The sequence below is a fragment of the Pholis gunnellus genome, assembly GCF_910591455.1.
Source record: "Pholis gunnellus genome assembly, chromosome: 7".
NCBI classification, from domain to species: domain Eukaryota; kingdom Metazoa; phylum Chordata; class Actinopteri; order Perciformes; family Pholidae; genus Pholis; species Pholis gunnellus.
The window spans coordinates 23,032,636-23,054,400 of NC_136533.1; the positions used below are offsets into that span (position 1 = coordinate 23,032,636).

Below are 21,765 nucleotides of genomic sequence, written 5' to 3' on the forward strand. Positions count from 1 at the left end.
TATATTTTTACAAGATTGTAACTCCAGGGCTGTGGCATGTTCCAAAAAAACAATTGGACCGTCATGATGATGGAATCACACACAGTGAGACCAACATTATTTAATAGATATCCCTTTCTGTGTGCGAGGAGGAATAAACATTACCGACGTATGAATAGAGGCTGACTTAAGGCGAGACACTCGCTTAAGGCGAAAAACATTGTTTTTCATGCACGGGTACATTTTGAGATTTTGTGCTATTTTGCTCCCATGACATGTTTGCTTTCCTGTCTTATTTACTTTGTCTATTTGTGTCTGTAGATTTCTCCTAAATTCACCAAAAGAGCATTAGAAAATGCCTCATTTGCATTTTGAAAACTTTGTCTTAATGTAAATAATTAACTGGGAAAGTTTCATGGTGATATCTATTAGTTAAATGTGTTACCCTATTTACCTGGAGTGGCTTCAAAATGAATGTACATTTACAAAAGCATGTCTTTAAAGGCCAAGATATGTTTTCAGACTGATCCATAAATCTCCACTTCAGTAGCACTTACATACACCAACATTTCCAGTTTCATTGCTATCTATATTCTGAAGCATTTCACAGAGGGGTTTGTTCATATATCATTCATAGCCTGATTTATACAACTTTTTTATTTATTTACTTTTTGACTTGAACCTGGCTTTATCGAATGTTTAGAATTCTGCACTGGGAAGTCATGCAAAATTAGCACATATTTAATAAGATAATGCATAATTTGCATTTTCAAACATAATATTTTCAGAAAACTTGTAATGCAAAAAAGAATCGTCTTTGTGTCAGTAATGAACTCGGGAGATTTTATGGTTGAATCTATTGAAAATTAAAAAATTCACCCAAGTCCCCTGTAGTGTCTCCACTTCATAGCAAACAACAACGGAAACTTTTAAATGAACAAATAAAAGACCACAGAGACAAACTAGTACTGTATCAAAACAGTCACAATACATTTAAACAGAGAGAAACCGTCATGTTCAATTATCTCACACTATTGAGTACAAAATGTTTCACTGACATTTGCTGTTTGATGACTCAAATATGAATACACATGAGACACAGAAGAAATGAAAAGTAGAAACACTTCCTGGATCCATCCAAAGACAAGTCTAAAACATATCAGTTAAGTTACATATCTTTCCCCATGGAAAGAGTTCAGTTCCCACGTTGAAGTATTATTTACATCTTGACCATAATGTCCCGGCCACAGAGCCAGTGTGACCAAACAGACATATTTTAGAGTCTAAAACACTGCCAAAGTCCAGCAATATTTACACACCGCAGAGACAAGAGACTCCCAAGAGCGCTGCCTGAAAAAAAAAAATCCTCACATTACTCAAAAACAAAAAAAGATACGCTTTTTTAAATACAGAGCCTATTTAAGTATATATTTTATGCCGACCAGACGAAACACCAAAAGCTCGCATTGCAAACACTGCATGGGTTGTTCGATGCAAGTTATTCACTTAATTTGACGGCTTTAAATCAAACCCAGTATTATCCTTTATGGTGAGAGTGTGAAAACTAGCACAGCAAAGAGACCGAGTGGCACCTCGCTCCCTTTAAATCGTTCCAGTGAGAGCAGTTTCTGTCCACAAAAAGATAATAAATAAGCCTTCCCAAAGCAGTTCAATACATAGAGATATTTACAGCAGAAAGGTGCTCAGCTGTACGGGCATATCTGACCTTTGACCTCACTGTACACATGCTGGTAAGAAAACAGTCAATAACTGGGGATGAATTATATATATATATATATAAATATTACATTATAGCGATAGGTGGAAACATGATCTCCATAACACAGCATTTATTTTGCTTGTGGAAAAAAACCCGGTGAAATTATGCTTTTTTTCAGTTGTTCTGACTGATTTTATGAAAAGATAATTGAAAATGAGGAACGGTTTCTTTAAAGCATACATCTGGTGATAATCAGTTTATTTGAATTCAAATCCATAGAAATAAAATAGAAGCAGAATGTTTTGATCACATTAGCGGCCTTTCTTATGTGTACCGCCGCCATTGCGACTGTCGTAGCCGGCTAACTTCTGTATAAACTAAATAGACTTAAGACATGTCGCGGACTCACTGAGGTGAGGCTGTCTGCTAGTTAGCAAGCAAGCAAGCTAACTAGCAGACAGCTTGCTAGTTAGCAAGCAAGCAAGCCAACTAGCAGACAGCTTGCTAGTTAGCATGCTTGCTAATTCCACCACGCTTTAATGCAACACTGGTTACAGAAAATGAGCCGAACAAACCTCAATGCAGTAGCCCTCAACTGTTAAAATCTATTATAAGCAATGAGTCTGTGTGAAACGTTCCTTCCTTACAATGAACATGGGCCCCATCATTGATTTTGACTCCAACCCAATCACTGCAGCATGTCTGCAGCAGAAAAATAGTCCCAAACAAATGTACTATTTACACCTGTTTGAGTAACATTTGCTGAACACGAATGATTAGGCCTTTAAAAAGTCAAAAGTCAAGTACATGTTTGTGACCCATGTCATTAGATTTACATTATTAGTAGGAGCAGATTCAGCATTCTGGGAGTGTTGTTTTAGGGATCGGTGAGACGATGAGTATTTTACAACTTATTATACTGAATGTACTTGTCCTGGCGCTGAACGACACTGCTTATTTATTGGTTCATTCAATTTGCTGCTTATCTGTTATTTGTGCTTTTATGCTGCCGTCTTGGCAAGATACCCTCATAAAAGAGATTTTAAATCTCAATGGGACTATCCTGTAAAAAATTAAATAAATAAAACAGACCAGGACTATTTTAAGGTAAGGTAAGCAGTGTGCGTGTACGTATATGATTGGCCAACACAGCACCTCACCAAATGCACCTCACCGCTGCTACATCAACACAGTGATCCCAGTCAACTGACTGAGGGAGCCGTGGCTAACACAGTGCTGTCTGTCTAAACACGACCTTACATATTTTTGGTTTTGGTCTTGTAATGGGATTTGTTAGCAAAAGCAAAAGTATGGATTATTACTAGCCGTATCCTTTAAATCTCACACCCTGGATGAATACAGACTGTTTCCAATCCACACATTTTTAAATGTGTCTAGAATGTTTATGTTTATAGTGTAGACTGTAGTATCTAGTTCTTAACTACTACTAACGTTCTAATAGGACGACACTGGTTCCCAAACAGGATCATTTTTTGGGAGCAAATGGGGTCACAAGGTTTGAATTAACCACAGACAGAAAATAGAAGCAGATGTAACCCAGGTGTTTACATTTTGAACTGTGACAGAAGACTCAGATGGCCAGCTGGAGCTTGGTGAGGTTCCTCTGGTGCATGTTGTGGTGTCGCACCAACTCATCGCTCCGGGCAAACTTCTTCTGGCAGTTCGGCCACCGGCAGTTAAACGGCTTCTCGCCTGCCAGAGAGAGGGGGGGTGGTGCACAGGTTGGAAGAGGAAACGGAGAGGATGGCAATGACGAGAGGTGGCCGGATGGAATATCAATGAAATAAAGTGAAAAGAAAAAGGGGGGAGGGGGGGGGGGGGGGGAAATATTAGAATATTATGCTGATCATAACGGATAATGGACTTTATTTAGTACTGCAGTCAAGTACGATTAAATACATGTGGACGTTCCAACACTGTGTTGTAAAACTACCATACTAATGTAAACATCAAATGGATGAAGAAGAAATGGAAAAATAAAAGTTTACGCACTTGTTTTACCTGTATGAGTCCGGGTGTGTGTCTTAAGGTGGTCAGACCGAGAGAACTTTCTCTGACACGTCTCGCATTGGAAGGGTTTAACTCCTAAACACATGTACAGTATGCATGCACACACATACACAAGCCCAGGTTCACACACACACACACACACACACACACACACACACACACACACACACACACACACACACACAGAAAACACATGTTCAACATCACACACACACACACACAGAGGGAGAAAAATACAGTAGAGCAGAGGTTTGCAAGGAAGCCATTCCAAAGTTTGACCAGCCTTTAGCAACTTCATCTGAGGGGGGGGGGGGGGGGTTCAGTGTGGTCATCACTGTACACGAAATGCAAACTGTGCCTTTTAAAAGACTGCATTGTCCACACAAAATGGCTGTCATGCGAACGGCGGTGTAGAACAAGTGGAGAGAGAGCAAATACAAGGAACTGAAAGGAGAAAAAAACATTGAGTCAGAGAGACAGACTGAGTAAAAGTGATCAAACCTGTGTGTCTCCTCTGGTGTCGTTTGAGCTGGTCAGAGCGAGAAAACCTCCGGCCACAGTCTGTGAACTCACACTGGTAGGGTTTCTCCCCTGGACAAAGACAATTGAGAAGACGTTAAATACAATTAAATTTAAAATGATCTGATCACTTCTTCATCCCACCTTTAACACACCAACATGAAAATTTGGTTTAAATGTCAGCTAGTTTAAAGCTACTATGAGGAATTTTTATTTTGTGTTAATTTTGGCGGCCCCTGTGGACAAAAGTGGTGGTGTTTCCGAGCACCAGAGTCCCTTTACAAAACCTCCCATTTTACTGCAGCAGGGGTCGGACAGTCTGCGCGGTTCTGGTTCTCCTGTGTCTCCTTCCCTCAAGAGGGGCCCAGCAATACGGTCTGGGTCTCCAGCAGCGTGGTGTCGGCTCCCAGCGGCCCTGGGACTGTCGGCGATAGGCTGGAGGCCCCCGCCCCTCGAATTTATTATTAATTAATATAATTAATTGACTCGCCAATTGAAAGAAAATTAAATGGCAACAATTTTGAACCAATTTATTGTAATTATTTAAGTGATTACCAAAACGTTTTGCTGGTTTTCTTAGTATTTTATGTCAACGGAACATCTTTGAGATATGGTCTCTTGGTGTTAGCTGACTTCTGCAAAAGCAAAGGGGGAGAAATACTCTGACTTCCAGAGAGTTATCTCTCTCTTACTGAGGAACCTCTCTAGAATCACAACACTGCTGAGGTAACACAGAATTATTGTATGCAGCTAGCTGCTGCTGCCAAAAAAAACTAATAAGCCAAGCTCACAAGCCAAGAAGTATTTTTTCGGCAATAAGGGAATTGGGGCCAGTGGAAACATCAGGGAAAACATTTTTTAAGGGGTCCAACAGAAAACTTTTGAATTAAGTAAGAACACATTGGAATCACCGGCAGAATCATTGACTGTCAGTAGTTATAATATCACAGCACGTTTTCCTGTTGGTTTCACCTGTGTGTTTGCGACTGTGCATCTGCAGGTGAGACAGCTTGAAGTATCTCTTGTTGCATCCTGGGTAGGCACACATGAACGGACGCTTCTCGCTGCTCTCTGACCGCACTATGGCCGGAGCGAGGCTGGGCACCCGCCGCACATCCTGCACACACACACCAAACAATTATAATTTAAAGCCAAACCACTCAAGGCAAAATGAACAAAGCTACACCAGTAATTGAACCAGTGAAATGTAATTTAGAAAACAGGCAATTAAATCTGCCCCGTGTGTAAGTAAGTGCACGTGATGTGCCTGGCTCATGGGGATCATTATGATAAAATACTCGTATATTCATTAGATGGGAATTAGCAGTAAAATGACCCCCAGACTGACTGCAGCCCAGAGGGAGCTGTTAGTCACGGCCTTTTAAACAGGCCCCCACTTCCAGAGCGCCACGTTCACCGCTGACACGGCGGGAGAACAATAACAGGAATAACACCACGGCTGTAGAAAAGGTTTTTTTCTACATCGGCTCATCTGCTGCATTGTAAATGTACGTATGTACGTGTTTCATCATTTTTCACCTGAATGTGAAACAAAATAAAAGCAGAGGTTTGTCGCTGTCTCAGCGTACTGACTTTAGTTACGACAGCAGCTTCTGGTCGCTCGAGCTAGCTCGCTTGCGGAAGAGTCCGGGGCCATGTGATTTGCTGAGAGGAGTCATGGTGCTGATATCCACTGATATTATAAAATTAAAAAATCACATGAAATATTAGAAGCATTAATAAATAGGAAGTATAATTGGGAAAATAGCCATAATGAAAAAAAAAGATTTGCAATGAATATGTCTTAAATTAAGTAAAACCTAGCAATATTATAAAAATAACAAGGTGGAACATGCAACATATCATAATTGTCTGTTAATTTTTGTATTTCACACAAACATTTTATTCGTGGGATTATCTAGTAGACAATTCTTCATTTATTAGTTTATTATTGAACACTCCGCACTAAAGCAACTGATACTAGTCCAGCATGCCTAACTGCAGTAATCAAGAGCAGCGTCAGGTGTTGCTCGTTAAATTGAGTTAGAGCTCTACGAAGTCGAGTGTCAGAATCAGCTTTGAATCAGTCATTTCTTACGTGATTCTTGATCCGTCTCCAACAACCTGTTTCATATCTTTTGGGGGTTTCAGTGATATTAATTAATAAGAAATGAAATTCTGTGGCTCTCATGTGTCCTTTCCTTTGGCAGAGGCTGAGAATTAGCGTAATCCCTGTTATGAAAATGGCGGAGCAAAGCATCACTTTGCTACTCGATCTGTTTGCTGGCGCTTTAGCAGCTCTGAAATTAGACTTTATTAAAAAGGCATAAGAGTGAGAGCTCGTTTATTATTTTCTGCAATGTCAGACCTCTTGTCTGTTATTTGCGGGATCCATTTCTATGCACAGAAGAGGAAAAATAATGAAGAAAAGAAAAAAGAAAGAAAGATCTCAAAAAAAGTCCTGCTGCGGACTAAGAGCAGGTCTGGAGAATCTCTGCCTCCTGTCCTTTAGAGCAGCTGACAGACAATAATTAAAATCTAATGATTTATTAACATGCTGATCCCCGTATGGAAACTGAATCCTTACCCAGTGTGTGTGTGTGTGTTTCTCCACTGCTAATGGATTTGTGGAAAAAGATTCCTCTTGTCCTTTGGCGCTGCCTTTCAAAAAAATCTCTGGTACCTATGTTTGTGTGTGTGTGTGTGTGTGTTTGTAAATCTGCTCTGCTATATTTCCTCTTCACATAACCGGTGTGTCAGGCTCACCACCACTCATCTCCTTCAGAAACATGTTAAAAAAATATGTTCTCCTTGTTATTGATGTGTTTTCTATCTCCATTGGCAGCAGCAGTGTGAGTCCTACCTGTAGGCCCCTGAAGACTCCGTGTGTGTGTATGCGGTACTGTGTGCTGCAGCTGTACAGCATGGGGGTGCTGGGGTCGCTGTCGTAGCCCGCCGCGTGGCTGCCAACACAGAAAGAGAAAGAGAGGAGGGATGAAAAATACAACGGAAACAAACACTTCAATTTACCTTAAAAGTGAGAAAAATAAATCGACACGCAGTTTTGATTCAATCAAAAATGTTGTGTTCTAACATATAGAAATTGGAAATTTGGTGCCACTAAAACATTTGACGATCACAAAAAAAATCACGGCTGACGCATACTGCATGTAACAAGACCCAAGTTCACGATTCAACGCCGTAAATCCATACACTGTATTACACCGAGCATGAAATGCTCTTTGACTGCAGTTAGCTTCATGAAAAGTATCATTATTCAAACATCCTTGTCACATATTGTACAAACGGAAAAACACAGACCAATCATCGGACCTTTTCTACAATAAGTACGTCCAAAAACAGCTTTTAATATTTCACTCTGACCTAGAGAGCAGAACAAAACCTGCTCTGTGCGACACAGCTGCCCGTGTTGCCTCCGCTATCTTCTTATGATAACACAAAGAGAAACAGAAAGCTCTTGTCTATGAAATGTGTTATACTTCAGTATGTCTGAGCAAACGAGGAGGACGGGAGTTTTGCATCCTGTGCTGCCGCAGTGAGAATGTTCAACACACGGCTGAGCGGTCATAAGGTGCTCTTTGTTTTTCGACTTGCTACTTCCACAGACGGGAGGAGAGACATCGGCGGTAGACGCGGTGTAAATCACGCGGAATGCTCCTTTAACTCATGTTCACTCATTTATATTGTAGGAGCAGGTAACGTACAAGTCAGGACACCGTACTCAGGGGTCATGGACCTTCTGCTGAAACACCTCTAACTCCAAATCCATTACAATGATAAAGGAAGGTGGAAAGTGGTGGTGCTGCACACCTAACACAACTTACCAACACAGTCTCACGGTAGTCCGTGAAATAGTCACGAAATGTAATCTATTGGTTTTGTGTACAGGGACACGAATTGTCCGTATTTTACGTGTCGCTAGGAACGTCATTTTTTTGGGGCGACGTTACGTTAACGAACCAAAGTTAGGTTTAGGCAACAAAACCACGTCATTAGGTTTAGAAAAACTGTCAGGAACGTTAGTTTGAGGTAACAAAACCACAACCATAGAACCACAACGCCGGCCTCGTGGTTGAAAGCCCTGTGTTTGTTGGGCCCATCCAGCTCCCTTTTCCGCATTTCGTGACTATTTCACGACCTGCCATGATACCGGGCTGAACTAACACAGTAAATACAAGTTATGCCAGGGAAACTACTTATAAATCTTATAAATGAGAATATAATATAATATCTGTCTTAACCACAATGTGTAACACACAGTGTAACTTTCTAAATTTATCAAAGTGCTCGTGAGACACGTAGTCTCACACTTTACTGTTTGCAGAAAACACCTTTTCGGCAGGTGACATGTGCTTCAGTACATTTCTCTGCTCTTCCTCTTGAAGCTCAACTCCCCTACACTTCCTCTTCCTCATCTCCTGCTCCTCGCCCCGTCCCTCTTTATCTCCCCGTCTCCCCCTGATTCCTTGCTACTCCCTCACACCTCCCTACTGAGTACAAAAAGTCACAGAGAGAGAGCGAGAGAGAGAGAGAGAGAGAGAGAGAAATGCTGCCACGGTCAGAGTGGACCAAGGCCACTGAAATACCACGATATGAAGCTTCTCTTAAGACCTTTTTAGTGCTTATGAATAAGAAAACACAAAGGCCTTTGGGCCAGAAGGCATTCAAAATCAAATTTGTCTCTACTGTCACTCATATTAATATAATCAACAAGACCAACAACGCTATGATATCTGAAAGCTAAACGACATTTCGGTCCGCTACCACCCCTTTGTACACTTCCCCCCGCAGACACACATTCATCTGTTAACTATGATGAATGCCTGTTGGCTCGGTGTAGAGAGGTATTTGTGAGCCGACACAGATGCTGACCAGCGTGCAGCTATGCAGGTCACAATGACATAGAGTACAGTGCATACTACTGAATGTTTTATTTGAACTCTGTGTGAACAGGGGATGTTGATACCGCTGTGATAATATCCAACTGGTTTCTAATGTATATTTCTGTTTTTAATTAATCCAATGTTTCCTATACTGTATATAAGAAGTGTACGTACAGTCACCATGACGTCACCCATTGGTTTGTGGACTTCTGTTTTGAAGCATCGAGTTGCGAATTTTGGCCGCCGACGTTTTGGTTTTTTAGCTGTTGCCGTTTAGTTTTTGTGCAACCAGAAGTGACACGAGGGGGTGGCGCTAAGGACAACCAAACGACTATGTTTAGGCAACCAAAATGTTACAATTAACCTTGGTGAGCTGAAAACACACTTTGAAAGGGTTAAAGTTCTAAGACGAAAACTCGGACAACTCTCAGGCTGGACAACGTTGTGGTAGCCACCTGTCAATCAAAAGGTAGCCACGCCCTTTATGGTCTATTTGACTCTAAATGGACCACAATTTACTAAATGAACATCATGCTGAATTGAAGAATAATTTAAACTAGCAATTGAGACCATGAACTCCTGGTCACAATGTTTACTGAGGTAATAAATCAAGTGAGAAGTGAGGTCATTTTCTCATAGACTTCTATACAATCAGACTTCTTTTTGCAACCAGAGGACTCGTTTAAGGCGCTGCAGCATTGGCTTCACTTTTCAGACCCGGAGGTTGGCGCCTGGTGGATACATTCAACTCATTGGTCTAGATTAAGATATCTCTCCAATTGCAAATCAGATTTACAAAATTTAGTAAGGAGTTCCACGGCCAAGAGGGGACCACCTTGATCTGTTGTCCAGCGCCACTGTCAGTTCTACATGTCAATCATGTAGAATCATATCTCTCCAAATAACACACATTGGTTCAGGGACAGATTTTCTTAAAAAACAAACTGTAGCTGAAGTATCCTTGTAACCTAGCGGTTACGATTAATACATTGCAACTAAAACAATACATTTAAAAAGTCTTAACAGACTTTTAGTTTTGAAATTCTATTGTGAGTTTTTTTGTGAGTTGCTTCGGTCTATTGGTCTCTTTGGTCTCTTTGGTCTCTTTGGTCTCTGGCCTATAGGTTTGATTATTCTCTGACCTTATTCATTATTGTATATATCATGTGGATTGATAACTAATACAAATAATCACATTTTATATCCTTATACTGAAGTCTACTATGGACTAAAACTCATTGTTTTCGTTTTTTCACCGATGTGCTGAACAAGCATTAGTGTTTAATAGGATTATGTCCACAAAAAACAGGTCATCTATATTTAACAAAAACATGGTTTGTTAGCTGCTGAAGGAAATGAATAAATACTGTCTTGTGAACTGCCGCTGCCAGTTGGTCCAAAACAATCATCTTGTTTCCAACCTACGCTTCATGTTTCCCATCCAGCACAAACTCCACTGACTGCTGCGATTCAAAGAAAGCGATGTTCCCACCGCTTCACGGTGGACGCCAGTGTATTGACAGGTTTCCACGCCACACACTCCAACTGAGAGGTCATTTCATAAGACATAGACTGGCATTTACCAGCGTTGAGTGTGTGTATCCATTTGTGGCTTTTTGTTGACCTTATAAAAGAAGCACTCTAGGGAAAAATGCCAACTCTCACACACACACACACACACACTGCAGGTGGAGCTGAGGTCAAAAATGTGCCTCAAACAGACACTAAGAAAGCTAAATTCTCCCATAACAGCCACTTTTCATGAAACACAGCAGACTCCACGATCATCATTCAGAGCTGCCATATGATAAAATACATCGTAGCAAACACACACACACAGTGGATTTATAGCTCTCATCCCCCTATCACACCACCTGCCGGCTCGCAGCAGTCCGGGCGGGGGTAGATGTGGTGCCTGGTACCCTGCTCATTACGCAGCTATTATTCTACAGTACAGCGTGGGGCACACAGCCAGCAGAGCACACACTTTGTTTCTGCTGAAGTATTGTTGGATCGGAGGCTGAGCGCAAGATTTGAAGTAATGATGTGTGTGCGTCTGCTTCCCTTCTCTACCGCTGACTGACGGAAACCCGTCGCTGTTTCTGCCTTAAACGGCCAATGTGTGTTACAGTAGGTCTCTCCTGGGAAAAACCCCTCTGGTTCACAATCAATTTGTAAAAAATTAAAAACAATTCAAAGATGTCCATGAGGAATGATATTCACCATGGATGAACAAAAGCAGAGCAACTATGGAAAGAAAAAAAAAAATTACCTCGACTTTTGGGTAAAGTTTTTGTGACATACTGACGATAACTGTAATATATAAGAAATGAAATATTGATTTCATGTTAATGCTAGACATATGATAATGTCATGTAAATAATACAGCGTCTCTTAAATCACGTTTTTGTTACAGCCTTTGTCTCCACCTCCCTAAATCTGACATTGTGACACTTTCGGGATATCAGCCAATGTCCCCACCCCGACACAATGGAGGTCAATGGAACTTTGCTAACGCTAATGCTAGAATGTTGATGTTAAGCAGGTACAATGTTTACGATGTCTACTATCTTAGCTTAGCTTAGCATGCTAATATTTGCAAATTAAAAAGTGCAAAGTATTACAAAGTGCAGCTGAGACGGATGGCGGTGTCCAAAGGTATTAGAATTAATACTGTCGGCAACTTGACTGTCTCCACCAAAGTTTTATAGTTTGAGGCATTTTACTCAAAACCACACATGTGAAACTCGTGGTGGCGCTGAATGAAAAGTCAGGGGGTCATCAAAGTCATTAGGGTTCATCCTCTTGGAACCATGAATATCTACACAAGGTCTTCCAATCCTTCCAAAGGCTCTTGAAATACTTCAGTCTGGACCAAACTGGCCGACCAACAGAGCGACAGTGTCATTCCTAAAGCCATGCCGCTAGCTAAAAATGACATTACATACCAAAAGCAACATATCGCAAACAGAGACGATGTCCTCATTTTTCCAGATAACTCTTTTAATTAGTCTTCATATGAAACTTTCTCTGTTGTATAAATTTGTTCCAGGATAACTTTGAGTTTAGGATAAACATTTACTGGAGGCAGATATCTCAAAACCCAAACAAATTAAAAAAAACGATCAGCATGACTCGGTAACACTAGAGTGTTTTTGTGATTTGAAGAACAAATCCTTGACACCTTACCAAAAAGTTCAAACACTTTGAAAACTGCAACTTTTAAGACTCACAAACTGTTGTAGTTATTGTAGGGTGTTAGCCTGTGGATGTGTGTGTGTGTGTGTGTGTGTGTGTGTGTGTGTGTGTGTGTGTGTGTGTGTGTGCATGGATTAATAAGACCTCAGCATGTTTTCATTTCATGTTTTTCCAGCGGGCCGAGCTGATGGCCTGCAGTGTAAATACAGTCCAGTTGGTACCAGGCTGCAAGATTAGACAACTGACTCAACTCATGAGTCTTCCCAGCCCCACTCTGTGTGTGTGTGTGTGTGTGTGTGTGTGTGTGTGTGTGTGTGTGTGTGTGTGTGTGTGTGTGTGTGTGTGTGTGTGTGTCTGTGTGTGTGTGTGTGTGTGTGTGTGTGTGTGTGCTGAGCCGATATCAATTATGTTTATGACAAAGAACACTTTCGGGACAGTTTGTGTCCACCTCACATATCTCTCTTGCTTACTCTCACTCACTTACTCACACACACACACACACACACACACACACAGAAACCTGAGCACCCATCCCTGTTGTGGTATTTACGGAGGATTCCTTCTCTTCTGCCATCGTTGGAAAACGGTGGTATGTGAAGAATGTTTCATCTAGAAACATAACAACAAGCAAAGTGTTCCGTTTATTACATTTGGAAGAAGCTCATTAAAACCTGTATGCGTATGCTTCTCAAAGACAGGTATGGGCAGTACTACACTGCTGTGGAGATTTTTGTATATTTTCAGTTTCGCCCGGTCAAGTTGTGAGGGCAGTGGTTTTAACATTGGGGCCAATATGTGCACATTACGTAACAAGCTTGTTAATATTTTCTTAAAAAGGTGCTTTTGGTTCTGCTGTGTGGGAGGAGTAGGGAGGAGAGGCAGGGAGGGAAGGTTGAGGCAGGGTGAGGCTGGAGGTGCCCTGGCTGAGATGAGTTCTGGCGGGGCAGCAGTATGAGGACATGTTTTTGACTGTGAGAATTTAGGACTCTGTGTGTGTGCTTTCATTTTTTTTGTGTGTGTCCATATTTGGCGCGATGATGCTCAGATAGGGCATTCAAAAAAAGAAGTTGTTTTGTCACAGTAGCAAAAAAAGGCTTCAATAATCAAAATGAACGATGGCTGAATTCCATTAAGCTGCTCTGTTTCAGGGTCCTGGTGCCGTTCATGCTGGCTCACTGTCACACTGTCATGGCTTAAAGGGTCGCTTAAAGATCACAGCCATCGTTATTAGCACACCTGTGCTTTTCCAACTCAGCCTGATGGTCTCCTAAAAAACGACGTTCCCATGCAATGAAACTGCACTGGCAAATACGTTTTGAGGGAAACGTATTTTCTGCCGGATTACGTTTGTTTTTGATGTGTCAATACTTTTGAAAATCAAAATCTGCGTAAGTCGACATCGGGAGGAGGTCGGGCTGGATGGATGGGGTCTGTTTGTGTCCTTTGTGAGACCAAAAGTCAATGGTGACTTTATGTAACGTACCAAACATGCTTATTTAAAGGCCAAACCATGACTCTTCCATAAACATATCCAATGCATCCACGAATAACGTAAATGAGAATGCAGTTTATGGGTAGGAAGTCAACATGTCTGCTGTGAAAAAGAACTACAATGTATTGTTGCAAATGGCACTGGTTACAGCAGCACAGAATACATAAATCGCTTCTTTGCACTTTATTTTGTCATCAAGGACAAATAGAGCGACCCATCAGTGGAATGAATGCATAGTTGGATAAGAAACCGACTGTTTTCGAATTAATGTGAGTCACCTGCAGGCTTTTACTACATTTTCTACTGATTTCCTTTGTTTTTTCCCCATCAATTAAAAATGAGTATCTAAAACACGATTAGATAATCCTTACTGGGATGGAAAAACGTGTTGTTTTGAGAACTGATTTTGAGAGCTGTATCAATCTCAATTCATTAAAGTCATAAATGCTTTGGTGACACACTACACTGTAGGTTTTCATGCAAATAATCCAAACAGATATCAGAATATCTATATGAAAAAAAAGACCAGTGTTGAATGAAAAGACCGGCCCGCATACGTCTGTCCCCGGCTAGCGGAATAACTTGATTCATGACATGTTGTGAATATTTTCCAATCAGTAAATCAACCCACTTTCCTTCGCAAACTTCCTGATTCTCGTGCTTCACTTCCTTCAGTGGCGCGGTGACATTTTTCGTAGCTACCTGGGAATTAGAAGGCGGCACGTCTGTAAAACGACGTCTAAAATTAGGATTTTAAGGATCCGCGTTTCTCACGGCAAAGCTAGCGTCGCACCAAGTGAAACAACTTGAAGAGCCCCACAGAGGAAGGAGACGTAACACAGAAAAAGGAAGCGGCCGTGGCGGACAGACCTGTGCTGAAGGTGAACATCCTGTTCAAGACCGTTTGATGCGGGAACAATCAACAATGGTTTCTGAAACGTTTCCAGCTTTAATTGTTTGTGTGTGATGAAAATAGATTTTCATAGAAATAGAAGAGAGTGTGGTAAGCATGTCAAAGGTGTGTGTGTGTTTGTGTGTGTGTGTGTGTGTTACCTGTTGTATGGGTTTCTCAGCAGCAGAGCCTGGCTGCCTGTGCAGCTGTCCGAAGGCGTGTGGCATCCATAGACAGGTGGAGGTACCGGGTACTGCTGCTCCGCTGTAGGACACACACAGACATCATGTACAATATTGTGTTACACGTGCATTTGAATGCGCCCATAAAGGCACGAAGATGAAGGTAAGCTCTTCCACGACCCGCTCAGACGCAATGTCCTCTGCATCTCATCTTCTTTTAAACTCTTGCCCTCGGCCTGTTTTGCTCTAAACCTTTTTTCCACAAATAAAGAGTCTTTGCTTCACGTTTCTCTCCCTGAGCTCCCGTAGCAGTGAAGCGAATGAACGGCTCCCTCGACATTTCTCTACATTCCAAAATCCACCCACGCAACTCAGATTCTCCCAGTTATCTTCGCCGTAAAAATTTGGGCAGCAAACATAAAAATATTTACCAATAACATGCTGCCGAGGAGGGATTCAAAGGGGGAGGTGGGCGGATAAAAGAGGGGATGAGAGGAGGAGATGAGGGAGTTTTTCCGCGAGTCAGGATGTGGCTGATTTATACCGCCGACAGGCGAGGTCACGGCGGAGACGTCAGGATAAGGGACAAGACACTCCCTAGGTGAGGGCCACGGAGCTGCCATCCAGACGCAGCTGTGCACTCACACACTGGCTTTAAATAGAGGTTTGGTACCATTAAGACTCTGATGCATAGTTGTTGTTTTTTTTTAACGAAAGGTGACTTCTGAAAGTGAAGAGTAAATAAAGTGAGTCCTTTTTTCAGATCTGCGCAGGAGAAGCTAGAAGCTAACACAACTTCTAACGCGACAGAACTGCCCTACAAAAGGCAAAACACAGCAACTAAGCTACGTTTTGAGTTCAAGAAATTACCTGAACGTGACTTAATGACGTCTGTTGTACTACTTAAAAGAAAAAAATAGAAATGTGTACAATTCTGTGAAAATCGCAGTGACTACAAAACACACGCTAGGATCAGATGTAACTTACAAGCTAAAAGCTAATCATCGCCAGTTATTGTGTTTTATTTCCAAATAGCAATGATCTGTAATTAAAAAATGAGCATTTTGTTTGCTGTTCCATATCACTAGATGAGGCAGTGGCTAAATCCAATTATGACAGAGAACAAAATGCTAACTAGCTTAGCAGAGCAGCAGTATCAGTGAATAGAGGAATTCACATATTTAAAATGTATTAAATTGTAGATGAATTTGTATTGTTTCATTATTTGTAATGGTTGTCCAATAGACATCCACCTAGCAACACATACATTTAAAATAGACGTAAAGTTTATTTTCTTAAACACACAAATTCAAATGGACAAGAAAGCTGAAAGGAGGAGCAAAAAGGTTCCGCGCTCCGACACATAAAGACACTTACCCATGGTGCTTTGCTGGGTTAAAGCGTCTTCGTGCTTGAAGGAATGGTTGGAGAACTGCGAGCTGTGGTGTGTAGGAGTGTGACCGTAATTACCGGCTCCATCAAATGCGACGGCGCTGTAGCCTGCAACACAGAGAACACAAAGCCAGAGTCAGAAGAAGGTAACTTCTTAATAAAGTCCATCAGAGATCACACAGTACCTCATTTATTAATTATACCATCAGCTCTAATGACACGATGCTGTGTTTTGTTTAATTTCCCCCTCATTTAAAAAAGGCGTTGTATATAATCACTGATTGCAACTGTTAAAACTACTTCAAGATGGATTAAATGGCATTTGCGTCTATGATCTTTGCACTTTTCATTAATGTTATCTCTTGCTTTTAATCTCTTTTTATCTGCTTTTGAGAACAAATGTTTAATAAATAGTCCAGTATATTTTACAGTGAAGGATCTGATCTGATCAAAGAGTCACAATAAAGCTTGGTTGCTTCTCCACAAGAAACTCGAGAGGAATTCGCAACAATTTAGAGCTCAAAAGTTCCATTACTCCTCTTCTCTGACAGTTACAGATTTTGGAGTTAATCCTTATTGATGATATCAGATTTCACAAACATTTTTGAAAGATTCATTAACTCCAAATAATCAAATTAAACAAGGATCTAAATTACCTGACATCCCGGACCCAGACCTGACTCAAGACTTAGACTGACCTACAGGCCACAATGCACACCCATCAATCACCCACATGCACACACACGCACACACACACTCGCTATCTCTCACTCTCACATACATGCCTCATTAATTAAAATGCAGCACTTTCACTCACTTTCCCCGGTGGATCATTGGGTGAGAGGAGGCAGGGACCGAGAGGGGGGGGGGGGGGGGGGGGGGGACCTCATTAAACATCTCCATTTATCTTCCACTCACCCCTGTCTGACTCCTCTCTGTGTGTGTGTGTGTGTGTGTGTGTGTGTGTGTGTGTGTGTGTAGGGTGATACCATTGTTGCCTTGAAGTCCAGCACTGAGGTGACAAGCGATGAGGTCAATTTGTATTCAACTGGAAAACTCAAAGTCTGGAAATACCCCAAGACATTTTCTTTTTCCCCCCAAACTGAAATGAACTAGAATTGTATTTTCATCCTCACACACAGTATTTATCACAAAACGCTTTCTTGTGTTGAGGTCCATTTCATGCGTTGGTCTTTCAACGTGAGCAGTGCGTGGTGTTAGCGGGTTATCACGTCTTGCTACTGTAACAGTTCACTGATTAAAAACTCGCAGACCTGTGAAAACAACTTGTATCCGTAAAACAAATGATTTCTGCTCCAATAAATTGTTAAAATAACTGTTTGGATCGCACCCGTTTGGGCCTCTCTCAACAAGCCCACAGTGAAACGTGAATGCTTTTAGAAATATCAAGCTCTGATATGAAAATGAAATCCCTCCTGCAGGGAGGTTATACAGTGACAGTCTCCGTGACCCTGCCCCGCTATCAGAGACCCGCGTCCTGCTGTGAGTCTGTTTGTCTCTGCTCGTCCAGCCACAGCGGGGAGCAGATAAAACAGGTTAGAGGTCGGCGCGGCTCTTTGATTATAATGTTATTGCTAAATTATCTGCTTGATAAGCATGTTATTATTAATTAATCTGTTGGGAAAGCACCAACAGATTCATTATACCGGCATGGAAAAGAGAACCATAAAGAAAAGAATTTGGGGATTTTAATGCGTCACACGAGTCCCATTAATTGGCCTTTGACACATTTCCTCACCATGTGTCCCTTCACTCTGCAAAGCTTTACAACACGTTTTAAGCAGAAACCCGATGACTTCGGTGTATAATGTGATGCTGCAGACATTCATAATAAATGTAAGAATTTAATTAAACTCAAATGATCTCAATGCCATTTAACAGAAAAGACTAAAAATACAAATGTAATGGGATTTAATTCTACAAAAGAGTGTCATTCTACATGTCGTAAACGGTTCCACATCTGTTCGGTAACAGATACAACTTTTTTTATTTTTGATTTTGAGGATTTTCACAGAAACATTTTTTTTTAAAGCAGATCATTTTTTGCAAAACATGGGTCAAGAGTTTTTTTAGGCTAAAACTACTACTGTGGTGTACTGATGTGGAACACTCTAACATGTGAGAAATACCAGACCCCAGTAGCCTAATTAACTTCGCTGAGTTAATTAGGATTAACTCAGCGAAGCCTCAACAATCTTTTTTTCCCCTTCCTGTTAATAACATCTGGACACAAAACGCTGAGCATGTTCTTGTGTCATACCTCACCTCAGTCATGCATTTTATTTATATCGTTGAAGTATTTTTTTTTTTTATTGCCAGTCCTAGTAAAAATAACAACAAAAAAAAAAAAAGAGTAATTTACCAAAACTAACACATTTGAGATGCTGTAGAGGCCTCAGGGCTTTAATCAGCGTATTGTTTGTTGTTCAGCAGCTTCAACACAGGCAACACTCGACCAACATTAAAGGGATTTCTCATATCCGTCATTAGAGAAGAGTTTTACATAAAGTCCAGAGCCGGGAATTATTAGGACACTATGTACATATTTCAAAAGTATTCCTAAAAAACAGTCATGAACGTGTCTTAAGTAGTAAAAAAAAATTGCATGATGAAAGCAGAGTTATAAAACCTGGTGAAGCATCATCACGGTGACTCCGAGTCAAAGTGAGTCGGTTTCGGGTCAAAACAAGTTCATGATGTTTGTTTTGGTTTATTGTCTCTCTACTGGGACCTGCTGTATTAATGGTCCATTCACACTAAGAGCACCACACTACAAGCGTGGCTTAACTTCGGCTAAGACGTTAACACCTGAACACTAAACTCAAAGGGGATTTCTGTTTTTCTGTCAGTGTCTAAGCTGGATCACCTCTCTACAAAGGCATGCAATTGTCTATTCAATATTTAATAGTGATCTCCTTGTTTATCACAGACTTAATGACGCAGTGTTAAAAGTTAGGGTGAACTAAGGTCAGTGAAGGCAACACCTCTGCCAGTTTAAACCAGGTCATATAATGTTTCACATAATGTCTCATGTACGTGTGTTATTACTGACGAATCGGGTCATGGTTGATGACTGACAAAGAGAGTAGCTTGAATTAGGATGAGGTCTACATTTAACTTGGTTCATTGAAAAGTGAACTTTTCTCGTCAACACAGAGAGTGAAGCTTTCAGAAAAGGGAGGATGTGTGGAGGAAAGGAAGCAAAACAACTGCAGGAGATGTTTCTTGGGATGTATTTCAAGATTTAGGGCCTCATTCGCCAAACGCTCTTAAGAAGAAATGTCTTCTCAAAATTGCAGTTTTCCCGGATATTCTGACTTTCACAAATGTTTTCTTATTCGGGATTTGTGCTAAGACCAACCTTGTTCGAAGCGGCACACTCAAGAGCACACTTACGAACATTTGAGCGCTGACGTGTTTGGGCAAAATAATTGGATATTGCGTTTTCCTTAACGCTACAGTATTATAATATTATAAGATTTAAATTACAATATTTTTAATATTTTTTTATAATTATTTCAATTATTTAAAAAAAAGCTTTATGGTCTTTTAATAAAATTAAACAGTTAATTGGGAACCATTAATTAGGAGCTATTCAATAATTAGAAATTGATCACGCTATTTATTGGCCAAATGACTCTCCTAAAAATGACAGTTTGTTTTCTCTCCCTGCAGAAGTCCTTTTGGAGTTCTGCTCTGTTCATCCCTTGATTGAATTCTACTCGGAACTCTTTTTAATTTCTGCGCGTGCACACAGCCCCGCCGTCTCATGCCCTTTACTGTGGATTGGCTGGCAGGGCGTTTACTTTACGCTCATTATAGGCTCAACTAGCGCAGGCTTTCGATTTACGATGACAACGCAATGCATCCATCTATGAACACAGGTGTGAACAATTCTGCAGTTCAGAAACACATCGTAAATCTGACGTAGACTTTCCTTAGGACTTTTCTCAAGAACAAATTCAAGAAAAAAAGAAAAAAAAAGATATTGGTGAATGAGTCCCGCTTCTGGGAACCAAAGTGACTCTTAAATGGGTGATGAGGCTGACTTACTGAAACCCAGACAGATAACAAACCTGGTAGCATGCTATATAACGGCACTGGTCCCGGGTTTGATTCCAACATTAGGACCACTTCTACTCTGTCCTCTGACGAATACAGGCCAAAAGGCCTCAAACTTTCCTCCGGCCCTACCTGTCTGGTTGCGTGCCGCCTGCTGTGTGTCCATGCAGTTGGTCAGGTACGGCGGGTTGCTGAACATCCTGCTGGGGGGCTGGTGGTGGTGCGGGGCGGTCACGGATGGCGGCTGAGTTGGGGGCGGCGGTGCCCCGAAGGCCCCGTACCTGCAGGCCCCGGTGCCGGTAAACTGTCCAGAGAAGTGGACGGTGAAGGCGCTGAGGCCACAGTGGGGGTCAGCGTCATGGTGGTGGGGGTCACCGGTGGCCCCCCAGCTGGGCTCTTGCTTGATGAAGGAGTGCGGCCCCAGGGAGGCGTGGGGCTCCCGCATTGCCAGGGAGGCGTGCGGGGCGGCCAGGGAGGAGTACGGGGAGGCGGCGGTGTGGAAGTCCAGGACAGGGGCCCACTGGGGGGCCGTGCTGACGGGCAGGGCCGGGCAGCCGGGGCTGGGGCAGGCCGGGAGCGGGGGCAGCAGGGAGTTCAGGTCACGGACGTCTGAACCCATCGTTGTCCAGGGGACAAAACTGGGACAAAGGTCGGCTATTTTTAAATCGGATCTGTCTCCCCGCCTGTGTACGGCTCACCCAAAAACCCAAATCACCCTCTAAATCCTCGAGAGTCTAGAAAGTCTTTCTCTCACTGAATGACCGGCGTCTTCTCTTTTGCTCCCAGGCTCGGCTTTTCACCCATCGGCCGTTCACGGCGCTTTCCTTCTGATCTGGAAACCCCTTAAGTCCGAGAGAAGTTCATGGTCGAAACAGCAGAGTCACAGGAGCCAACTTTTCTCGGCGGCGGGAGCAGAACGAGGAGGAAAAGTGAAGACAAATGAAACGCGGTGGATCAGCTGAGATCTTTACCCTCCAGTAAACAAAAAAAGATTCTCGGAGAGATGGGAGTCCATTCACGGAGGAGAGAGAGAGGCTTCTGCTCAGAGCTTTCCTCAGTGAATGGAGAAAGAGGAGTGAAGGAGTGAAGGAGGAGTAGCCCTCTTTTCCCTCCACGCTCTCAGACCCTGTGTGTGTGTGTGTGTGTGTGTGTGTGTGTGTAGGTGTGTGTGTGTGAGTGTGTGTGTGTGTGTGAGTTGGGTAGGAGGTGGAGTCAGGAGGTGATGAGGGACAGGAGCCCTCTGACTTCATTCATTTACTGTATGCAGAACACACACACACACACACACACACACACACACACACACACACACACACACACACTTGCAGGAAAATAAATCACAATTCTGGCATCAGTGCTCATTGTCCTCATTG

General features: G+C 42.0%; 1 protein-coding gene across 1 annotated transcript; it reads right to left on the reverse strand.

Moving 5' to 3' along the window:
• Nucleotides 1-698: 698 nt before the first annotated feature.
• On the reverse strand, nt 699-21,011 carry wt1a (WT1 transcription factor a; the record flags this gene model as incomplete). The annotated part of the gene is given in 11 exon segments (XM_079163583.1): nt 699-1,329; nt 3,269-3,412; nt 3,713-3,805; nt 4,232-4,321; nt 5,222-5,366; nt 7,113-7,212; nt 10,646-10,725; nt 14,897-14,898; nt 14,901-14,999; nt 16,295-16,417; nt 20,525-21,011. Coding segments are annotated over 10 exon segments (1,341 nt in total). The 3' UTR covers nt 699-1,329; nt 3,269-3,290.
• Between the last annotated feature and the right edge of the window lie 754 nt (nt 21,012-21,765).